This window comes from Apostichopus japonicus, chromosome 16, assembly GCF_037975245.1.
Source record: "Apostichopus japonicus isolate 1M-3 chromosome 16, ASM3797524v1, whole genome shotgun sequence".
Lineage (NCBI taxonomy): Eukaryota > Metazoa > Echinodermata > Holothuroidea > Aspidochirotida > Stichopodidae > Apostichopus > Apostichopus japonicus.
The window spans coordinates 4,934,886-4,956,753 of NC_092576.1; the positions used below are offsets into that span (position 1 = coordinate 4,934,886).

A 21,868-nucleotide genomic window follows, 5' to 3' on the forward strand; every position below is an offset into this window, starting at 1 on the left:
AAGTGAGTTGAAATTGTTTTCATGTAACTGTCTTTTAGCGCCGTCGAACCACTGTTGTTGATGTTGGCGCTATATAAATATTTCTTCTTCTTATTTTAATATTAACAAGGAAACTTGAAATCGTATACCGCAGTTTACCATGTACATGCCATACAAAACGATTAAAATAAATTACAGGATTGTCAAATATATAGCATATATGCATGCATAGGATATAGACCTATGTGTAACTTCAAAAAACGTTCTTTGCTTTTACGCATGGTAGAATACGGTAATTTCGCGTGTTCCCTACCTTACTGTACACGTGTTATAAATATGTAGCTGCATTGATAGACACCGTATAGTTGCTGTGTTCATTTAATCAAAGTGTGACAATTTTTTTCAATCGTAATTTTAATCCACAAAGCCTTAACGGAAACGACAAAAATTAACACAGTGAAACTAAGAACATTCAATTTTTTATTTTGAGACATTTTAGTGGATTTTACTTGACCCATTTTAACGGAATTATACATTAAACTTCAACGTATTCGTTAATATTTGGGGACCTTTTTCATTGCTTCGTTCAATTTGATTCCCGACTCTACAGGACCTGGTATCATTCGCCTCTATTTCTGGCAAAAAAATGGTCAAATCATCGATGATATTAAATTGCTAATGGATAGAACTAAAAAGCTTAGCATTATCAGCGAGAACGTCATCATTGGTATCTTTTAAAAGAACGTTAATAACGTCACTCTGGCGCATTTAGCGCATACCATCATAACATGTAGTACATATATACGTCAAACAATAAAGCCAATAACAGATTCGCTCATTAAGGAGCCACTTAATGAACTTGTTTATCACTATTTCAATCCGAATGAAAATGAAAGTTTCTCCATAGGTACTTTAAGGCAGGAAATGAAAATAAAGTAAAATCTTCAGTTATATTAAGGACGGGATACTTTTGAAGATCATGTCCTTTATAACCGGTCATAACATTATGAACATAACAGCCGTAGGTATACTAACATCAAACAGCAAGTAATTAAAATAAAGGAAAAGTTTGTTACGTGACTTTCAAATTTGAGTGTCAATACTAGTGTTTATAGGTCCTGTACTGAACGGTTGGGTAATCAGGCAGTGCCTGGTGGCTCATATCAGTAGTAGGCCTATGACCACTAGCATCCACTATTACCTCCAAATCAAACCAACTAATTTGTTGTTGTATTTTGTTCCTGAAATTCCGATACCGCAGATATTAAAGATATTAAAATTTAATCCATTTAAAACAGCAGACATTCTTGCATTTACTTATTTTAGATATTTACATGCACTGACACTTAAGTGGTGCGAATTCTCATTCGTAACACGTTAACCAAGATACACGTAAGACATCTTTAATAAAGATATACATCAGAACTCATGAAAACGTATCTGTGAGTTGAAAAGTCTCATTCATGACAATGTCATGTTTTATATACAAAGAAACGCCCATGTAAAGCCTGTGCAATGAGACTCTTCAGAAGACAATCTATACTGGAGTGTAAAAAGGATTGTCACATGTTTATACTTTTAAGATCAATTAAAAGGAAACGTTTATAGAACATGCAGTACCATGCTATCCATCAGGGAAAAAGTCCTATATTTGGGTGTTAACATTCAAATTCAAAGCCCTTTGTATTAACAACAACAAAAACACTCAAATCGTCTTAGTTAAACATCAGAGCACCTTTCATTATCATATTAATTCACATTAGGATGCTTAGAATATAATATAGACTTACATTCCAATTCTCCGATATTTTTGATTGCTAAACGAGGCCTTATAATTTGAGAAAAGGGAAACTTTTGAGATTTTAACAAAAATTGGATGTTTGTGTTCCCTATTTCTCAGTCCCCAATTTCTCACTCCCCAGATCGAGTTCGCTGCTCCTCTAGTTTTGAGATTACTAAGTTTATTCTGCATAGAAAGAATGAGGTATGAGATGCGAATGCATATACTAAAGCAAAGGCATTAAACAATAAACAACCAAAGAAAAAAACTTAAGTTAATGTCTTTCGTAGTTCTTCGCCATCTCAGATTTCTGTAGCTAGTTTGTGCCATTGATAACTAATTATGTATTGTCTATAACTACTTAGAGTGATAAAGTGTACGGTCATGGCTTACTGAGTGCATATTCTTCTCATATATATTATCTGCACCTATCTCCTGGTACTCATCCTCAGCATTTTCTTCAATAAAATAACTTTCGCAGTTTTCTGTTTGTAGTTCACTTCCATCACTATCGAACATCTCATCTGGCCTTTCTTGTTCGTCATTTGTCACACAACCGTCCATGTTGAAGGCTTGTGGATTTTTCTTTAGTTTCCTTTCAATCGAATAGAAATATAATTTAAGAGAGGAGAGGAGAGGAGAGGAGAGGAGAGGAGAGGAGAGGAGAGGAGAGGAGAGGAGAGGAGAGGAGAGGAGAGGAGAGGAGAGGAGAGGAGAGGAGAGGAGAGGAGAGGAGAGGAGAGGAGAGGAGAGGAGAGGAGAGGAGAGGAGAGGAGAGGAGAGGAGAGGAGAGGAGAGGAGAGGAGAGGAGAGGAGAGGAGAGGAGAGGAGAGGAGAGGAGAGGAGAGGAGAGGAGAGGAGAGGAGAGGAGAGGAGAGGAGAGGAGAGGAGAGGAGAGGAGAGGAGAGGAGAGGAGAGGAGAGGAGAGGAGAGGAGAGGAGAGGAGAGGAGAGGAGAGGAGAGGAGAGGAGAGGAGAGGAGAGGAGAGGAGAGGAGAGGAGAGGAGAGGAGAGGAGAGGAGAGGAGAGGAGAGGAGAGGAGAGGAGAGGAGAGGAGAGGAGAGGAGAGGAGAGGAGAGGAGAGGAGAGGAGAGGAGAGGAGAGGAGAGGAGAGGAGAGGAGAGGAGAGGAGAGGAGAGGAGAGGAGAGGAGAGGAGAGGAGAGGAGAGGAGAGGAGAGGAGAGGAGAGGAGAGGAGAGGAGAGGAGAGGAGAGGAGAGGAGAGGAGAGGAGAGGAGAGGAGAGGAGAGGAGAGGAGAGGAGAGGAGAGGAGAGGAGAGGAGAGGAGAGGAGAGGAGAGGAGAGGAGAGGAGAGGAGAGGAGAGGAGAGGAGAGGAGAGGAGAGGAGAGGAGAGGAGAGGAGAGGAGAGGAGAGGAGAGGAGAGGAGAGGAGAGGAGAGGAGAGGAGAGGAGAGGAGAGGAGAGGAGAGGAGAGGAGAGGAGAGGAGAGGAGAGGCTTGTAACCTGTTGATATTAGTATTTATTGGAAACGAATGACCGACGAACGACGACAGATTCAAACCAGCACACGTTTTTTAAACTGTCGATATTGATTAATATCTACTAATAATTCAACTATGATTGCCTACCTCCCGCAAAATAATCCACATACAAAAGTGGCCATTAACACGAAGAAACAGACGCTGGAAGAAACCGATATCAACAACATCCACTCTTCTGTCGTGTTATTAAACCAGTTACCTTCGGAAAGAAGGACATCAGCTGCGAGTACAAAACATTAAATGGAACGATCTGAAGTCAAATATTCTCAAGAGGACACAGTCACTTAATAATCACTGTTTATGTAGAAAGTCCTCACCTCTAACATCCAATGCACAACATTTAAGATAAATATTGTTAAAATCATAACATCATTGAGAAAGTCCAAATTGGGGAAAATTGCATAATAAAATAATAAAAGCAATGGGATTTTACATGTTCTCGTAGTTAAGCTGCTGTACTAAACTCTTCTGATGCAAGATGCATCTGAAGTTTATATCTGATATACCTTACCCCGTAGTTCAATGTCAAGGTTATCTACAGATATATAATATTTGGATTTTGGACTTTGGACTGGTTTGTGAGACACATCGTCATAGACAGCATTTATAGTTCGAAGACAAACCTACATTCAATACTTATAAAATCAAAGTTTGAATAGGAGATGGGTCAACTGGTTAACTGACTTGAAAGCTCTACTTATTTAAAGTTTAAAGTTCTAACATGGCGTTTGAATATTTTCCGCATCAGGCTTTAAATAGTAAGGGCTTGATAAATCTTACATAAGATGACAAGGATATTGCATCAAAGGTCTTCTACATTCTCTTCAGCCCAGCGGTTAAATTTAATAAAAACAAATGTCACACTGCAAATTTTCCCTCCTACCTCTAAAAAAAGGTCATGGGTATGGGATGAACGTGTCCACTTACCCTCTTACTTAAATTCGATTATTTGAGTCAGTTGATAAACGATAAACAGTGCTTCCTCCCTTTCCAAAAAACAGAGATATAATATAGACAAATTAGAGACTGCAGTAGATAAATTATAAATTGATCGTTGGCTTACCTTGGAAATGTTGATCAAATATCCCACAAGGGACAAGGATGGTCACGTTGGAGCTGATAAACTCTATTCCTCTAAATTGACACGAAACATTGACCTCATCACCAGAAGGAAGGAGATGTAATGTGGATGTTGAGTCGGTAATGTTTGGCCTCTCTTTGTTTGGTGTGTACATAACATCACGTACATTGGGATTGTCTAGGCTTACATCTTCGTCATTAACGACCCACGTTAGGCTAGCCGGGGGTCTCGATCCAACCGCAAGACATGTTATCTCGATTGGCTCTCTCGGATCAATGACAATGATTTCCGGTGAGTGTCTCATCATACGGATAAACGTGTCATTGCCGAATGACAATGTAACCTCTGGGATAACTGAATAGTGAGAGATATATGCTACAAATTAAAATTGCACTGTAATGCTAATGTGCACAAAATTGATAAATAAACTGAAACTGACAATTAATCAATACATCGGAAGTTTTCACTACGGATGCTTTACACATGTTTCACTTGTTACTGAATATTCATGTAACCTCTTGCCGTTATTTTCTCGTCATGCCCATAAATGTATAATGATATATTAGAAATAGTAATCGTTTGATAAATAAATTGAGACTGAAAATAAGAAATATTTTTAGAAGTTTAGAACTCTTTCATTTTCACAGCAGATATATCAAACATGGTTGACTATATAGAAACTGAGTATTCATTTAAGTCACGTGTTGTAGTCACTTCATAGTCGTGCACATTAATACATAAATATCGTGTTACTTGATACCTTGGGGCATATCAGTTCGGGAATATGTTTTGCTTACGTGATGCACATTCTATTAAAATTAGACAACACTATTATCATTGTTTGTTTCTTACAATCAACAATAAATAAATTGTTAATGCAATAGTAACATGTACGTGTCTTTTAGCATAAAAAACTGTTCACGCTGTTTAGCAATAAATTATCAAAGATTGGTTCACTTCACATTCAAGACTTGATAAATATTAAAGTATTTCTCTTTGTCATAAAACCCTTCAGAGATGAGATTTAGGTAAGGATAAATATATATACACACATCAGGAAATGCTGTACATGGTGGTTATTTTGAATAATTTCGAAAAATATAAATGTACATTTGCCGGATGACAATTGTTTCGCTGAAACTTTGTAACTTCATATGAAGCTGTATACTTTGATAGCTGCCTAATCCGCAGATTGGAGTATCACCAGACGTTGCACTGAATGGCAACGCTATCTTAGCTGTTGCGCGTGTACTGTAGGCCTACTCATATGCTCGCATTATATTAAACTTCCCTTAATCCACATGGGCCATCCTGTCCCCATCCCTGAGTATAACATCATCAGAGGAGCTCCAAAAATTATATGTACTTAATGTTCTTTGAAAGAGCGCTGAGAAGATGAAATAACAATTCAACATATCAATAAAGTTATGATCATGTTTTTTGAATAAGTCAATGAATATGATATATAGTTTATGTATACAAAGGGACCATGACCTGCATATGCACTGACTTATGACTTACCCGCCACACTCAAATTGTAGGCCACATTTGGTGAACCCTCGCATGTGCAGGTAAACAATCCCTCGTGCTGGAACATAACTTCCTGTATTACTAGCGAGTAGTTTTCCGACAGAGAGACACCTTCTATTGGATGGGTGTTAATATAGTTGAAGTAAAGCAATTCACCGTCAAACCACCATAGTTTGGTTCCTTTCTTCTCAGATATATCACATTTTAAGATCACATGTGAACTAAGATGAACCACCTTGCGTGATACTTCAGTATTGGCTCTTACAATCTTAACTCTTAGGAAACCAGTAACGATAAATAAAACCAAGACTTTCAGATGTATCCTATCCATGATGACAATTTTGAAACTCATTGAAACTCATTGCTAATCTCATGAGTTCCAGTTCATGACTACAATTCGTCATTACCTGTGAGACAAAATGAAATGGAATGCCGCGGTTAGCATATAAATGGAAAAGATTAGTAACATGAATTCACAAAGCAGTGAAAATAAAACTACTTGCTTTAAAAGTTGAATCTAACATAGTTGATGCAATTAGTTCAAGTGATCCGTGATAAATATGAATACATAATCAGATTTTCATTACTTCCTCTTTTCTTTACAGTGATTAAAAAGTCAGTGACATTTTAATATGGTTATTTAAGCAATTATTAAAGTTTTGTTAATGAAGTACCCGGATAAGTACCTAGATAATATTGAAAGGAACATTTTTATTTATGTCACAATGCACCTTTACAATATAAACAGAAAAAACAAGTTTAACGAAACTAAAAGAATCATATTGTGTTCGAGTTAATATTCATATATCATATTGGTCAAGATGGCTGTCTTCTCTTTGTCGGTTCCAAACTTCATAATTAGGAATGTATCAACTGAAATAAATTATAGGTGCTCGTTGAACGTTCACCTACCTAGTGTACACATAATAAATACCTTCCCGGAAGGCAATGGTCACATCATTTGGTTATGTTACTGTAGTATTTAGCCTTTTTTTTTAAATATTTCCATGTTATGTTAATAGGTATAAATTGGTCCTTCAGGGAACAAATATATTTGCTAAGGGCGGTAGCGTTTTCGTGTTTTTTGTCACTGAAGGAAGTTTGAGTGTGTTTCGGTTGAATATTTTATGGCGTTTATTGTTGGGTGGGAAGTGTTTATCGACTAGTTTGTGGAATTCATTTCAGATATTAATGGTTACGCTTTTGCCAATAAGGGGGTTAAACCTGTTAATTTTACGTTGGAGTTTTTTCCGTTTTTCGGTATAGTTTCTTGGTGGTTTAGACGATATGAGTAGAAGCTATTATGGTAGACAGGGATGGCTTTATTGAACATATCTTGGTTTGATAAAAGTTTGTTAAGACGATGTTTAAAACGTCGTGGGTGCTTTTCAGATATGAAGGAGGGTGATTAGAATTGGCATGTACATACAAAGGGGTGTTATTCGGTGTCGTAAAAGGGCCGTACTCGTTCTTAATAAGAATGAGGTTGACTTCGAGGTAATAGAAAACTTTGAGGTTGGCTTCAATGGTGAATTTTAGTTTATACTTTCCAAATATTTGCACTAAAGATCCTTCTGTATTTGTTTTGTGACTCTTGGGTTCGTTAAATGCGGCGAGACGACCGTCTCTGTACAAACTGATGTTATCTTTACTATATTTTGGGGTGATCTGGTACATCAGGTATGTGCCAACTAGCTCACATACTTCGGCACCGTCGAAGCTACCTACCCATGGTGACAGCTGTTGGTTGTCCGACTATCTGTTACTGTACTTGCAACAAATCGCTTTTTTTCACATAAGTTTAGCAAAACTTTATGAAATATTCACCGGATGAGTTCCGTTCCCTCTGCTAAAGGTTAAAGTTGGCTATAAGTTCTCGAAAGATTGGTAAGTTAGTGGTAGATATACAATTACACAAACCTTATACAATTTAAACGGAGAATCAAGAAACTGAATAAGCTGAATACTTTATTTTGATTTATTGGCATCTATATTGAAATTTAACTTATACAACTCATTATTCGTGATAAACTTTTACACATGTTGTTCATTGTTTTACTATTAAACAAGTTATAAGACGATGATCTCTAACTTAGGCAGTCAAGTTTAGACAAAAAAGAACATAGCAAGTCAGTACTTATGTTGTATGTATTTTACTTTTATGATAGCGATATTAAAGCTAAAGAATGCTGAGAGGAGTGATGATTGAAACAAGAAACAAGCACTGTATACGGAAACATCAATGGACGTCGATTAGACGTTGATGAAGGCAGATTGCAAATCGACAAACCATCACAATTAATCACACTAAACAACAGTTGTAGGTTGCTTGCTGTTAAAGTTGTTGGAAAACTAATCCACGGGGACAACATTGAACTCCTAATGTTAACGCTGCAATGACTAAGCAATGACGTAAGGTTCATTCAGGATATATTTCCGTCGTTTATAAAATAGTGAACGTGAAATATTTGTTGATGCAGTCGGGTCCTCTTAGATGAGTTATCTTGGAGAGCAAAATATCTTGATGTTTGAATATTTGGAGAACAGAGATGAGAGGTGGAAGTACAAACTTGTCGAATCGGTATATAAGTCCCAAAAACTTGCTAACACCCGTAATCGCAATGCATGTTAGGAAATTGATGTTTCACATTTAACTTACTGTAAAATGTATCGTCTGAATATGGTTTCAACAAATCGTCTATGACATGAGACATTAGAATAGTAATCTAATTACTGCAACAAAACTCCTATTCTTAACTTTACATACTGTATGTATTTCAAAATCTTCGGGTTATGATGTAATTGCTTTATAGTACACCACGTTTGGATTCTCTATGTTTATCTCGATGTCGTCGTTATTATTGGACGGTTCAAGGTCATAATACTTATGATTGTCACTCGATACTGTGATATCTTCTGTAAAACAATCAGCTGTAAAAATTTGAGCTGATGGACCCGGTGGATGTATTCCATTGTTGATCGTGGAAACGTCTGTGCACGAACATCGTGACTTTATCCTGCCAATTAAAAATAAAAGAATGAGTCATTTCACGTCTGAAAAAGCTAGATAACGTAAAGTCATAGGTAACTCTGTAAAGGCGCAACGCCGTGTCATCTTTTCTGTGTAACTATGAGAGCAATTTCATATATCAGAAAATCAAAGTCTATATCCGATTTTTTTTAAATTATGACTTGACATCTAAACTTCCCGTTTAGTAACACAATTATAACCACTAATTGCAGAAGCAGAGAGAATTGGAAACCCACACAATGACATACGGACTCACACACGCACGCAGACACACAAGACACGTTTTGACCCTCAATCAGTCATGGACTTCCAGCCACCCTGGCACACCCGCCATTGGTTATACCCCTCCCTGAATGTAGCTGTACACAGGAAAATTAACCATGTCACTGTTGCAATGGCAACTGAAATATCTCCATATGTTCCAACTGGCAAAGGAACTACAATATCTCATCATCTCTATGGGAGCGATGAGATAACAAGTATAATTAAGTATAATTACAATACCCATTATATACACTAGGTGGTTAATTAGTTATAACTTTAACATTCATCAGATACACTTGATGGTTAGTTTAATAGTTAGTTATAACTGGAATGCACCGTAACACACGTCATGCACACTAGGTGGTTATACTTAGTTATAACTGTCAACACACTATAACACACATCATATGCACTGCATGATTAATTAGTTATAACTTCAATACACCGTAACACACGTCATGTACACTAGGTGGTTACTTAGTTATAACTGTCAATACACTATAACACACATCATATGCACTGCATGATTAATTAGTTATAACTTCAATACACCATAACACACATCATGTACACTTGGTGGTTAATTTGGTATTACTACCAACACACTGTAAGGAATGTCACAAACATACAAGATATAATGTAATTATGATAACTTCTTTATTTATAAGATCAAATACTACCTGCTGATAAAAAAACCCACATGTAAACGCTGGCAGTATTAAGAGGAAGCAAATGACGGCAACCAATGACCAAACCAAATCCTTCTTCTCGGCATCATCTAGCAACAGATCGTAATATGAAGAAATGGAGAGATATTTATATCAAATTATCTCATAAATAAAGTTTACTTAGTTTATTAGATATTTGGTTTCATATGGTATGTTCTTCTTCATGCCTGTATTTAACAAAAATTATGCAGTAATCAATGTTAAGAGTGTATTTGGAAATGATACATTCATCTTTAATTTTCTGTCTAAAAGAACTTGGGCATGACTCATTGTGAAACTGACCACTTAAACTGACCTATTTTATCATTGACAAAATTAAACAGTTCTTCAAGGCATGCACTTAAGGGTGGTATTTATTTACAGGTGTTTTACACCCAAAGACTTAACATTACTTATTTTATGTTTTATTAAAGAGTCTTCATATAGTAACGATGAAATACACAATTATGATACTATATTTACTACTATATTGCTATCCTAGTCATTAAACATTTCGGTGTCTTAACCTTGTATGAAAATCCCATTCCGGCGATCGTCATTGGCTACTGTCTACCTCTCATCGCAGGAAAATGTTCATTAAGCACGTTCAACACCATATATATATATATTGATTACTGATTGATTGATTTGCAATTATTATCGAACAGTTTTTTATTTATTATTTTATCCCGATTTGCTTTAGTAGTGATTTATTAAGACCGTTTGGTTATCTTCACTTCCACAACATTTGTTTTTAGTTTTGCAAAAAGTAGGCGTAATGAGAACTTATGAAAGCTTCGATGCAGTTGAAAGGGTATAATTTTAAAAAGCGAGTCTACTTCATTAAGTAATTCTTGATTTATTTTTCAAATAGGCAATATCCATAACTAATTCACCTGAGCTCTCAAAGATGACAAAGTTGATGGTCAGGTTCTGACTGACTAATTCTATCCCTCTAAACTGACATGAAATGTTGACGTGAGTTCCAGTTGGTAGCAGATGTAATGTAGATTCTGAATCTGTGGTGTTTATCCTCTCCTTGTTTGGTTTGTATAGTACATTGTGTACATTGGATGGGTCTACATCTCCACCATTCACAACCCACGTTAGGCTAGCAGGAGGTCTCGATCCAACCGCCATGCATTTGATCCCCAGAGGCTTGCCCGTTTTTAACACGTAGTCATATGTACTTCGCGGTTCACTAAATGTATGCTCGTCAAATGACAACGAAAGCTCTGGGATCACTGAAAAGGGAAATAATCTAAGATATTTTTAAGTTGTTATTAACACTTTGTTTTAATATTTTATTAATGATAACTTATATATATATATATATATGTCGAGAAAGACGCTGAATAAAGTAATTTTACCGCTCATGCTATTTGCTAATCCTATATGGTATCATGTTTTAAATAGTAAAGAAACCACAGAGTATGAAGTTCTCTCAAAATATGTTGCTAAAACTTGACAACCACTGCTTTTACATAAAGTAATTAAAACTGCAAGATATCATTTAATAAGAGTTGCAAGAATCTGTATTCTAGACATCATCTTTATCTTTCTAAGCTAACTGTTCGGTGCAATAACACACAGTGTAACCCACAACATCCTACAATAAAACATAGTTTTAGAATACTCTTAACGTAAAACACATTCATATACAGAGCTGCTCTTTTTATCCATGTTAGACTATTAAAGCCATTGTTATAATATGTCTACTCTTTCAACTTTTGTTTATTTGAGTTTGTTCTCAATGTTTCTTTTACGAAACATGACCTCAATTTATTTTATTTTTTTATTGTCGCTATTCCTTTTTCTGAATGTTAACTTCGATACGCTTACTATTTTTTATAATTTGCGTGAAATATCACCTGCGACCACAAGTGGCCTAAAGTAAGAAGTTCTCATCGATCGAGCTACACACATGATAATGTCGCTAAATATATACACAATAAGTACTATACTAACACCGTCTATTATTGAACCCGTTGGGGTGATAAGTATTGCCAGAGCAAGGTCCTAACAACTTCCTGGGTGAGAGAAACAGCAGTGTTGTAATAGTACAAACGCTTGTGTTTGAGAAACTTAAAATCTATGAGGGTAGCGCATTTGATCCCAAGGGAATGTCCTTCTACTCAGATAAAACGGTACATGTTTCAGTTTAAGTTTGACTTTATTAATGAAAATAATTTGGAATTATTACAACAAAAATTACATAATACTAAACACAGGATTATTCCTAAGTTTTATGTCCTTGGCATTAACTAATAAGTAACAAATATTGTAAGAGCAGGACTCTAACAACTCCCTGGTAAGATAAACAATAGCATTGTAATACTGACTTTATAAACAAAAATAAAATGGAATTATTACAACAAAAATTACTTAATACTAAACACAGGATTATTGCTAAGTTTAAAGTCCTTTGTATTAACTAGTAAGCAACTTATAAGTTACTTATAAGTTACAAATGTTGTAAGAGCAGGACCCTTACAACTCGATCCCTGGTAAGATAAACAATGCCTGGTAATACTGACTTTATAAACAAAAATAATTTGGAATTATTACAACAAAAATTACTTAATACGAAACACAGGATTATTGCTAAGTTTTAAGTCCTTGGTGTTAACAAGTAAGTCACTAATAAGTAACAAATATTGTAAGAGCAGGACCCGAACAACGCCCTCTTAAGATAGAAAATAGCATTGTAATATTGTCTTTATAAAAAAAGCAATTATTACAACAAAAATTACTCAATACGAAACACAGGATTATTGATAAGTTTTAAGTCCTTGGTATTAACTAGTAAGTAACTAATAGGTAACAAATAGTGTAAGAGCAGGACCCGAACACCTTCCTGGTAAGATAGAAAATAGCATTGTAAAGCTGACTTTATAAAAAAAAAATGGAATTATTACAACAAAACTTACTTAATACGAAACACAGGATTATTGCTCAGTTTTAAGTCCTTGGTATTAACTAGAAAGTTACTGATAAGTAACAAATAGTGAAAGAGCAAGACCCATACAACTCCCTGGTAAGAAAGACAGAAGTATTGTAATACTACTTAATATTGAGAAACTTACAATCTATAAAAGTGGAGCATTTGATCCCAGAAATGTCCTCCTTTTACTGAGATGCAACTGTACATGTTTCAATACAAGCCTAACGTCATGGATGAAAATATTAAGAAAATATTTAGTACAGGATTATTTTTAATATTTAGGTCCTTGCCATTAACTAGGACTGTCAATTCCTAACACGACAGGGAGTTTTAATGTTTATTTACTTACCTTCTATTGTCACGTTATAGCGCACAACATGGGTATAATTACGGGTACATCTATACAATCCTTGATGATTGAATGTAACATCCAAGATTGATAATGAGTAGTTATTTGATAAATGGACACCCGACAAAAAATAAACCAGAAATTCATTTGCAAATATGACTCGATCGTTAAGAAACCATTTGTTTCCTTTTGTCGCAAAACCATTACATTCCAAGATTACAGAATCTCTTTCGACCACTCTGACTGATATTGGGTTTTTAAATCCATTAACACCGGCAAAGTTGAAAAAAATCAAAATGATTTTCAAACAATGTCTCTCCATGTTGAAACACAAGCCGCTTTTAATTTTGCCCCTTGACTTATTGATCGTTCTGTCTGTTGTATTCCTTACAAATTATTACGAAACTGAGAGAACATTAGTAACTTCCTCTTACGACCACCTTTTATTCAGATCATAGAAAAAACATTTCGTAATCGAAAGTAAATGAAATTAAAATATGCTCATTTCCTGGCAACGATTAAACCCCCAATCGATGTCCTTCCCCTCCCCTTCCCCCTCATATTATGTGTATGTATCAGAAATGTCTCGCACCATGGCATCTTCATACTTGAAGCAGGCAGTTATGTCATATTTACGATATCCCTCTGATATTTGCCATAGCCAAAAGGAGTTATTGTCATTGACATCAGACCCAGAGTGGCAATGTATCACAAGTACAGAACATCAGACGGTAATATTCCATTCTCGACTCATGTATACGCCACGATGTTTGAAGGCCGTCAGCTTTAAGAGAAGCTGCCAAAAAACGTTTTGTGCTCCCCCTGCCCCCCCCTTCATTAATTGACCTCGTGTACTTTTGATTTCAGGGGCGGATGCAGGATTTGTGACAGGGGGAGGCCAGCCGCGACTGAACGTAAGACTATCTAAGCGGAGCGCCACCATCGGTTGGCACGGAGCGTACCATAACATTTTTGGCTTTACAAACCCCCCAGATGGCCGGAAACGGCACTTCCCGAGTATTCTAAGCTGCATGTACCTAGCCTGAAAATATGGATCTCATGTCTGCAATTTCTCAATTGATGAGAAAAAAACAATCTATGAAATATGGTAATACATATCAGATGAGTTGAGATGATACAAAAATCATAATGCCTTTAGCCCCCAATTCCCCTCCCGTTCCGTCACCACTGTTTGATGCAGGGCCGGATCCAGGATTCTGGAAGGGTGAGGGGTTTGGCCTCTAGTGATCCTAGGGTCTAAAGAGAGTGGATGCCCTCTATCCATTGTGAAATTCTCGAACACCACCTCAATTTTGAAACTTTTCGGTCTGAAAATTTAGATTTTTAGGCATTTTTGGCAAGTGTAGGACGCGTGCACGCTATAGTTCATTTGACGGAAAAGACACACCTGGCTGACTTGTAAGGATAACCGCCCTTCTGACATCCCTACATGTTTAAAATTGGCGTTTAATTTAATTATTTTTTTTCTCTCTCTTTTTTTTCTCTCTTTTTTTTCTCCTTTTTTTTGGCCAAGAGCAGGGGGGTCCGGACCCCCTGGACCCCCCCCTCTGGATCCGCGCCTGGATTTGGGTTACAGATTAAGATACAAATTGACATGATAGATGGTTTTGGTCATTTGGCGTTTGCGCTCGCAATTCTGTCCATTAGTCACAGATGCACTCTGTCAGGCATACACACACTCGTACGAGGAGTCTTGCAGCACGTTTTCTTAAGACTCTCTCGCATATAACCTCACAAGTACACAACAAAAGTACGTTTTAACCTCAACTAAAAAACGTACCATCGATCTGATGTGTATTGGTTTCCATATTTCACCGGCGACTAACGAAGGTCATGTTTATGCAAACGTTCAATGGAGTACAATATCTGTTGCCACAATACATTATATGTAAAGATTTCACATGGTAGACGCATCCGTGGAGAATACCCCTACGACGAGAGACTCAATCATCCATGTTAGGAAAGTAGACTATTGTGACAAAATACCACACTGTCTTTCACTCTGATGGCATGGAATAGGACAGCATTACAGAGTACAGCAACAGCATTCTCTACGACGGGAACGTCAATGTATGCAATGCAACAATTTATCAGTGTTGAACCAATCTTGACGATAATCTATAACTACATCCGGGAAGGGGAGGACCAGCGAGGGAATGGTGAGATGGAATATTGTACAGGTCAGTGGCACGCGCACAGAGGTGGGTGTCAGATCCAAACACTTCCCCCACCCCCATCGTCAGTCGGAGATGATTCAGTCGCGTAATCTTTTACATTCAGTTTGGAACGAATTAGACCACGCTGAGTGGAACTCCGTTTTCAACTTCACATGATTTCAATTGTGTTGGGGCTGATCTAGGCAAGGGGCACGAACCTTTATGGAAGGGTTTCTTGGATCAGGTATACGCCTACGATGAGAGACTCAATCATTAAATGCTTAGAAGGTACAGAATATAGGTGATTTGTAATAATTTCAAATGAAAGCTAATAGCAAATCAAGTCATTTTAAGAGTCAAAGTATAGAATTTATTAAGTATAGTCTAGTCCAGTTTGTTCTAAATGGATATGTATAACGTGGTGACATCATAAACAGCGACGATTAAATCCTAACTGCAACTAATAACAATCAATAACTTATGGAATTACTAAAGTCAGGGCGAAGAAAAGTAATATAATTTCAATTGGTAAGTAGAGTGTGCAATGTACCATGATGTTATGTTCATGTTTAGTAGTTATCCACTCTACCACTTGTTCAATCACTTCTCGACCTTTTGGCTAAGATCATGTTCTCTTTTCGAGGGGAATAGTGTTGCACACCCAACGATGATCACACAGTCACAGTCCCGATGCAAGGGGACTGGGGTTGAGAGCGGATCAGTCGTTGGTAGTTTGGTTTTCGTGCCCAGGATATTTCCTGGGCGACTTTTTCTTAAAAAGTAATTATCTTCTACTCATGGCTTAAAAGTTTTGTTATGGGTTTGCAGGTCGGTTTCTGTCACTCGTAGTTTTCCTTAACCTATTCGATGGTTATCTCTCTACTTTCGTTTTAATACGGTTACGCTTTCTTTTCCGCAGTTTCTATCGTTGTCAGCTGTTAATTTTCCTCATATATATATATATATATATATATATATATATATATATATATATATATATATATATATATATATATATATATATATATATATATATATATATATATATATATATATATTAATATATATATATATATATATATATGTATATATATGTATATATATATATATATATATATATATATATATATATAGAAGAAGAAGAAATATATGTTCACAAACGTTATCCGTATGCATGACAGGAAATGGATGTTTTCTCATGTTTATATTAATGCAAATTGTATCGTGTAAAGATGGTTTCAACGTTTCGTCTATAACATAACAATTGTGAAAAAATAATCAAACTACAACAAAATTTCCTAATCTTGACTTTACATATGTTTTTAATAATCTTGGTTATGATGTAATCTTTTGGTAATATACACAGTTCGGATTCTCTCTGTATATCTGCTTGTTGTAGTTTTCATTGGACTGTTCCATCTCCTGATAATCCTGAATGTCATTAGGAGATGTCACATGGTCGCTAAAATAACCATGTGTTACGGCTTTGTGACATTCAGTTGTCATCCTTTGAGATGATGGACTCAATGGTTGCGGTTCATTGTTGATCGTGGAAACGTCTGTACTCGAGCATTGTGAGGTATTCCTGCGAAGTAATAATAATAATATAATTATTCATATCACGTCTGAAAAAGCTTGAGAAGATAATTTGCAGAGGCAACACGGTAATGTAACAACGCTGTTTCTTCGCTATGTGTATCTTAGATGAATATCAGAAAATATATGTATACTGGATGGTTAACTAGTTATAACTGCAATACACTATTCGTAAATGTAAGTTGGCCTGACGTTTCGATCAGGATCTTCTTCAGAGGCTAAATGACTAGTGGGCGAGCACTTGTCATCTAGCCTCTGAAGAAGATCCTGCTAGGATCGAAACGTCAGGCCAACTTACTTTTACACATTCTCTTACACAGGCTCTCTAGTGGATAAGCAGTTTGCTAACAATTTTATGTTATTTTGCAATACACTATAACACACATCAAACACTGAATGGTGAACTAGTTATATAACTGCAATACAACGTTACACACATCGTATGCACTTGATGGTTAATTAGTTATAACTGCAATACATTATGATACACATCATATACACTGAATGGTTAACTAGTTATAACTGCAATACACTATAACACACATCGTAAACACTGGATGGTTAACTATAGTTATAATTGCAATACACTAGAACACACATCAAACACTGGATGGTTAAGTAGTTATATAACTGCAATTCAACGTAACACACATCGTATGTACTGGATGGTTAAATAGTTATAACTACAATACATTATGATACACATCATGTACACTGGATGGTTTAACTAGTTATAACTGCAATACACTATAACACGCATCATAAACACTGGATGGCTAATCAGTTAATTACTACAATATACTATAACACACATCATAAACACTGGATGGTTAATCAGTTAATAAGTACAATATACTCAAATACACATCAAAGCACTGGATGGTTAATCAGTTATAACTACAACACACTAAATACACATTATATACACTGGATGGTTTATTAGTTATAACTGCCAATACACCCTTACAATGGCACATACACACATGTTAACCACATGTTAACTTCTTTATTTTCTAAGATCAAATACTACCTGCTGATAAACAACCCGCATGTAAACGCGAGCAGTATTAAGAGGAAGGAAATGACGGCAACCAATGACCAAACCAACAAATCTGAATCGTTTTTCTCGGCATCATCTTGCAAAGAATCATCTTCTGAAACTATGGAGGGATAAATGATACCAAATTCATGTTTTAAGTAAAGTTAGTTCAATACTTTAGGAATATAGTTGAACGATATGATCTTCTTCAATTTTCTGTTCAATGGAGCCGAATCAATGTGAATCACATCTTTTATACTAAGCTATTTTCACTTTGGCAAACCTAACGTTGTTTTTAAAGGCATGCACTTAAGGTCGTTATAAATGTACCAGTCACATGTTTTACATGCATAGACTTAATAGTTCATTACTTATTTGATGTTTTCTTAAAGAGTCCTTTTCTTACAATAATGAACAATTAATTTTGGATTTAATTTTCGTAATGTTAATGTAGTTTACCTGATTCATCTGAGCTCTCAAAGAAGATAAAGTTGATGGCCAGGTTCTGACTGACTAATTCTATCCCTTTAAACTGACATGAAATGTTGACGTGAGTTCCAGTTGGTAATAGAAGTAATGTAGATTCTGAGTCTGTGGTGTTTTTTCTCTCCTTGTTCTGTTTGTATAGTACATTGTGTACATTGAATGGGTCTACATCTTCACCATTCACAACCCACGTTAGGCTAGCAGGTGGTCTGGATCCAACCGCCAAACATGTTATCTCCAGAGGCTCACCCGCTTTTACCACGTGATCATATGTACTTCGCGGTTCACTAAATGTATGCTCGTCAAATGACAACGAAAGCTCTGGGATCACTGAGAAAGGAAATATCTAAGATATTTTGTAAGTTGTACTTACATATTATATCACTCTTCTTTCACATATGTCAAGAAAAACGTTGAATGTAGCCATTTTACTGTCATGGTATTTGCTGTTGCTGTATTGTGTCATATTTTACATGTTAATGAAAAACAGAGTAAGAAGTTCTCTCAAAGTAGTGTGCTGAAAACTTGACAACCAGTGCCTTTAAGTCAATAAAGCTGCAGGAAATGATTTTATTAAACCTTCAAAGAACATTTATATTTTAGAAGCCATCACCTATGTTCTAAACTGACTGCTGTGTGCTATACAATAAAGTACAACCTACAATATCCTGCAATATTACCTAATTGTAGAATTATACTCCTTTAAAAACACGTTTTAATACAGAGCTACTCATTTGAACCATGTTGGACTTTTAAAGCCATTGTTATAATCTGTGTACTCTTTCAAAATTTGTTTATTTGATTTTGTTCTCAATTGTTCGTTTACGAAACATAACCTCACTTTCTTCAGATTTTGGTATTGTCTTATTCCTTTTCTGAATCTTAACTTCTACCCTTCCTATTTTACAAGTATTGTAAGAGCAAGGTTATCAAAAACTTCCTGGTGAGAGAAACATCAGTGTTTTAATTTGGAATTATTACAACAAATATTACAAAATACTAAATACAGGATGATTCCTAAGCTTTAGGTCTTACTAGGACTTTACATTTCCAACAGGTAACAAAAATTGTAAGAGTAGGAACTTAACAACTCCCTGGTAAGAGGGACAGCATTAATGTAATACTACTTACGCTTATGCTTGAGAAATTAACGAACTGGGAGCGTGGAACAATTGATTCTAGATATGTCCTTCTTCTACTGAGATACAACTGTACATGTTTCAATAAAAGCTTAACGCCATGAATGAAAATATATTAAACATATATTCAATACAGTATTATTCTTAATTTTAAGGTCCTTGACATCACATAGGACTGAAAATTCCTAACACGACAGGAAGTTTAATGTTTATTTACTTACCTTCTGTTGTAACGTTGTAGCTCACAACATGGGTATAATTACGGCTACATCTATACAATCCTTGATGATTGAATGTAACATCTAAGATTGATAATGAGTAGTTATTTGATAAGTGGACACCCGACAAAGATGAAACCTGAAATGTATTTGAAAATATGATTCGATCGTAAAGAAACCATTTGTTTCCTCTTGTCGCAGAATCATTACATTCCAAGATCACAGAATCTCTTTCGACCAGTCTGACTGATATTGAATTATCAAATCCATGAAAACCGCCAAAGTTGAATAAAATCAAGAAAATTATCAAACAATATCCCTCCATATTGTACCAAAGCCGCTCTTAATTTTAACCTCTTTACGTATTGTTCGTTCTTGCTGTTGTATTCCTTTTCAGTTCGACGAAATAATGAATCTCATTCACAAATTCTGAGTCTGTGGTGTTTGTCCTCTCCTTGTTTGGTAAAATAGTACATTGTTTACATTGGATGCACCTATTACAGCTTCGTCATTCACAACCCACGTTAGGCTAGCAGGAGGCCTTGATCCACTCGCCATACATTTTATACCCAGCAGCCTGCTCGCTATTACACGTATAGTCATAAGGACTTCGCGATTCACGAAATGTATGCTCGTCAAACGAAAAGGTAAGCTCTGGGATCCCTGGAAAGGAAAATAATCTAAGATATTTTAACAAAGTCCAATTTGAAATTATTATTATATCAACATTCTTTACCTTATGTCAAGACAAACGTTAAATGAATCTATTTTCCGCTAATGGTATTTACTGTTCCTGTATGGAACATGTTAAGGAAAACACTGAGTAAGATGTTCTCTCAAAATATTATCCTTATTTTTGCCGACTTGGCAACCAATTCCTCTACATTAAGGTCATTAAAACTGCAAGGTATCATATGATAAGAGTTTCAAAGAATACGTATGACTGTTTACGTCATCTCTTTCTTCCTAGTAAGCTAACTGTTCGGTACAATAACCCAGAGTACAACCCACAATATCCTGCAATATAACATAGGTTTAGAATACTCCATTTGAAAAAAACACGTTTATATACAGACCTGCTCTATTTTATCCAAACTGAAGTATTAGCGCCTTGGTTATAATCTTTTTATACTTAAAACTTTCACTTCTTTGATCTGTTTCAAACATTCTCCTACTAAACATGACCTAACATTTTTGTTCTTTATTCCTTTTCTGAATCTTAACTTCTACAGTTCCTGTATTTCAGTAAAATCATCAACGTCTAATCCTTCATATTCGACAAAATAAGATGCTTAACTTTTAGATCCTTCACAGATAGGACTATAAATTTCTAAGGTGTCAGGAGGTCACAATCTTGTCAAAATGTTTCCTTTCTACAAGAAGGCTGTATATAGTTACAACATGGGTATTGCTATCATAAATACTACCCACACCTATGCACATACCGTGCTGATATTATGAGAAGTCGTCTGGCAGCAAGCCGATACCTGTCAAGGAAACAACAGGAAGCGATGTTTCGAATAAGGGTAGATAATCAAACACTAAGGATCATTTTTCCCTCTTGTTTTTGCAGATCCTTCGTCCGTAGGTGACAGAAGCAAACCATGGGTAGTGGAATCCATCAACAGCAAAGCTAGTGAGTTAAAAAGAAACTCTTCAGACGGAGAAAAACTTACTTTAAGCCACATTTATTGTTTATTGTTCATCAGATGTCAATCATGTCATTATACTATTTTTTTTAGGTGACAAGTCGATGTTGACTAACGACATGAAAGCGATAGTTCCATAAATACATCTTGTTATTATCCGAAAAATGAAAAGAAAACGACAATGGGCTGTCACGCACTGAAGTGGAGTGTTAAGTTTCAACAAGACTTTCCACGGAGTTGCATATCTCATCGAAACCGTCCATCAACCAATTTATCATGTGACCTTGCAGAATGGTATGTTAAAAATTAAAAACAAGGACATTACGTGTATTGCACGCCATATCTTGGCCATTTGTCGTTTGAGTACAATGCAGATGAAAAACAATATTCAGTTTGACG

The 21,868-nt window shown here is 35.9% G+C and overlaps 3 protein-coding genes across 5 annotated transcripts in view; all 3 read right to left on the reverse strand.

Moving 5' to 3' along the window:
- Positions 1-21,868, reverse strand: part of LOC139983202 (cytotoxic and regulatory T-cell molecule-like) — a 40,816-nt gene that overhangs the window by 10,015 nt on the left and 8,933 nt on the right. The window lies entirely within an intron of this gene.
- Positions 238-16,314, reverse strand: LOC139983206 (cell adhesion molecule 2-like). 3 transcript variants are annotated; one of them, XM_071996606.1, is made up of 6 exons: positions 13,166-16,314; positions 10,769-11,116; positions 9,866-9,943; positions 5,862-8,887; positions 4,323-4,694; positions 238-2,354 (listed from the first exon to the last, which is right to left on the reverse strand). In XM_071996606.1, the coding sequence occupies exons 4-6, from the start codon at positions 6,220-6,222 to the stop codon at positions 2,347-2,349; spliced, it is 741 nt and encodes a 246-aa protein (XP_071852707.1). In that variant the 5' UTR covers positions 6,223-8,887; positions 9,866-9,943; positions 10,769-11,116; positions 13,166-16,314; the 3' UTR covers positions 238-2,346. The 3 variants fall into 3 exon arrangements, with proteins under 3 accessions (XP_071852707.1, XP_071852706.1, XP_071852705.1); XM_071996605.1 differs by lacking the exons at positions 238-2,354; positions 4,323-4,694 and having other exon boundaries at positions 7,831-8,887; XM_071996604.1 differs by lacking the exons at positions 238-2,354; positions 4,323-4,694 and having other exon boundaries at positions 7,831-8,887; positions 9,846-9,943.
- LOC139983203 (uncharacterized) lies at positions 16,451-20,221 on the reverse strand. The gene is made up of 4 exons (XM_071996601.1): positions 19,824-20,221; positions 18,437-18,793; positions 17,969-18,098; positions 16,451-16,927 (listed from the first exon to the last, which is right to left on the reverse strand). Exons 1-4 carry the CDS (start codon positions 20,143-20,145, stop codon positions 16,678-16,680), a joined length of 1,059 nt encoding a protein of 352 aa, XP_071852702.1. The 5' UTR covers positions 20,146-20,221; the 3' UTR covers positions 16,451-16,677.

Excerpts from the sequence above, each read along its gene's own strand:
- LOC139983206 (XM_071996604.1), bottom strand. The coding sequence starts at position 13,487 with ATGGAGAGACATTGTTTGAAAATCATTTTGATTTTTTTCAACTTTGCC. Across the intron at positions 9,944-10,768 it reads TGTCATCTTTGAGAGCTCAG|ATGATGCCGAGAAGAAGGAT; the intron begins GTGAATTAGTTA and ends ATCTGTTGCTAG. Across the intron at positions 8,888-9,845 it reads GTGGGTTTTTTTATCAGCAG|GATAAAGTCACGATGTTCGT; the intron begins GTAGTATTTGAT and ends TTTAATTGGCAG.
- LOC139983203 (XM_071996601.1), bottom strand. The coding sequence starts at position 20,145 with ATGGAGGGATATTGTTTGATAATTTTCTTGATTTTATTCAACTTTGGC. Across the intron at positions 18,794-19,823 it reads CTACAACGTTACAACAGAAG|TGATCCCAGAGCTTTCGTTG; the intron begins GTAAGTAAATAA and ends TTCCTTTCTCAG. Across the intron at positions 16,928-17,968 it reads TGCGGGTTGTTTATCAGCAG|GAATACCTCACAATGCTCGA; the intron begins GTAGTATTTGAT and ends ATTACTTCGCAG.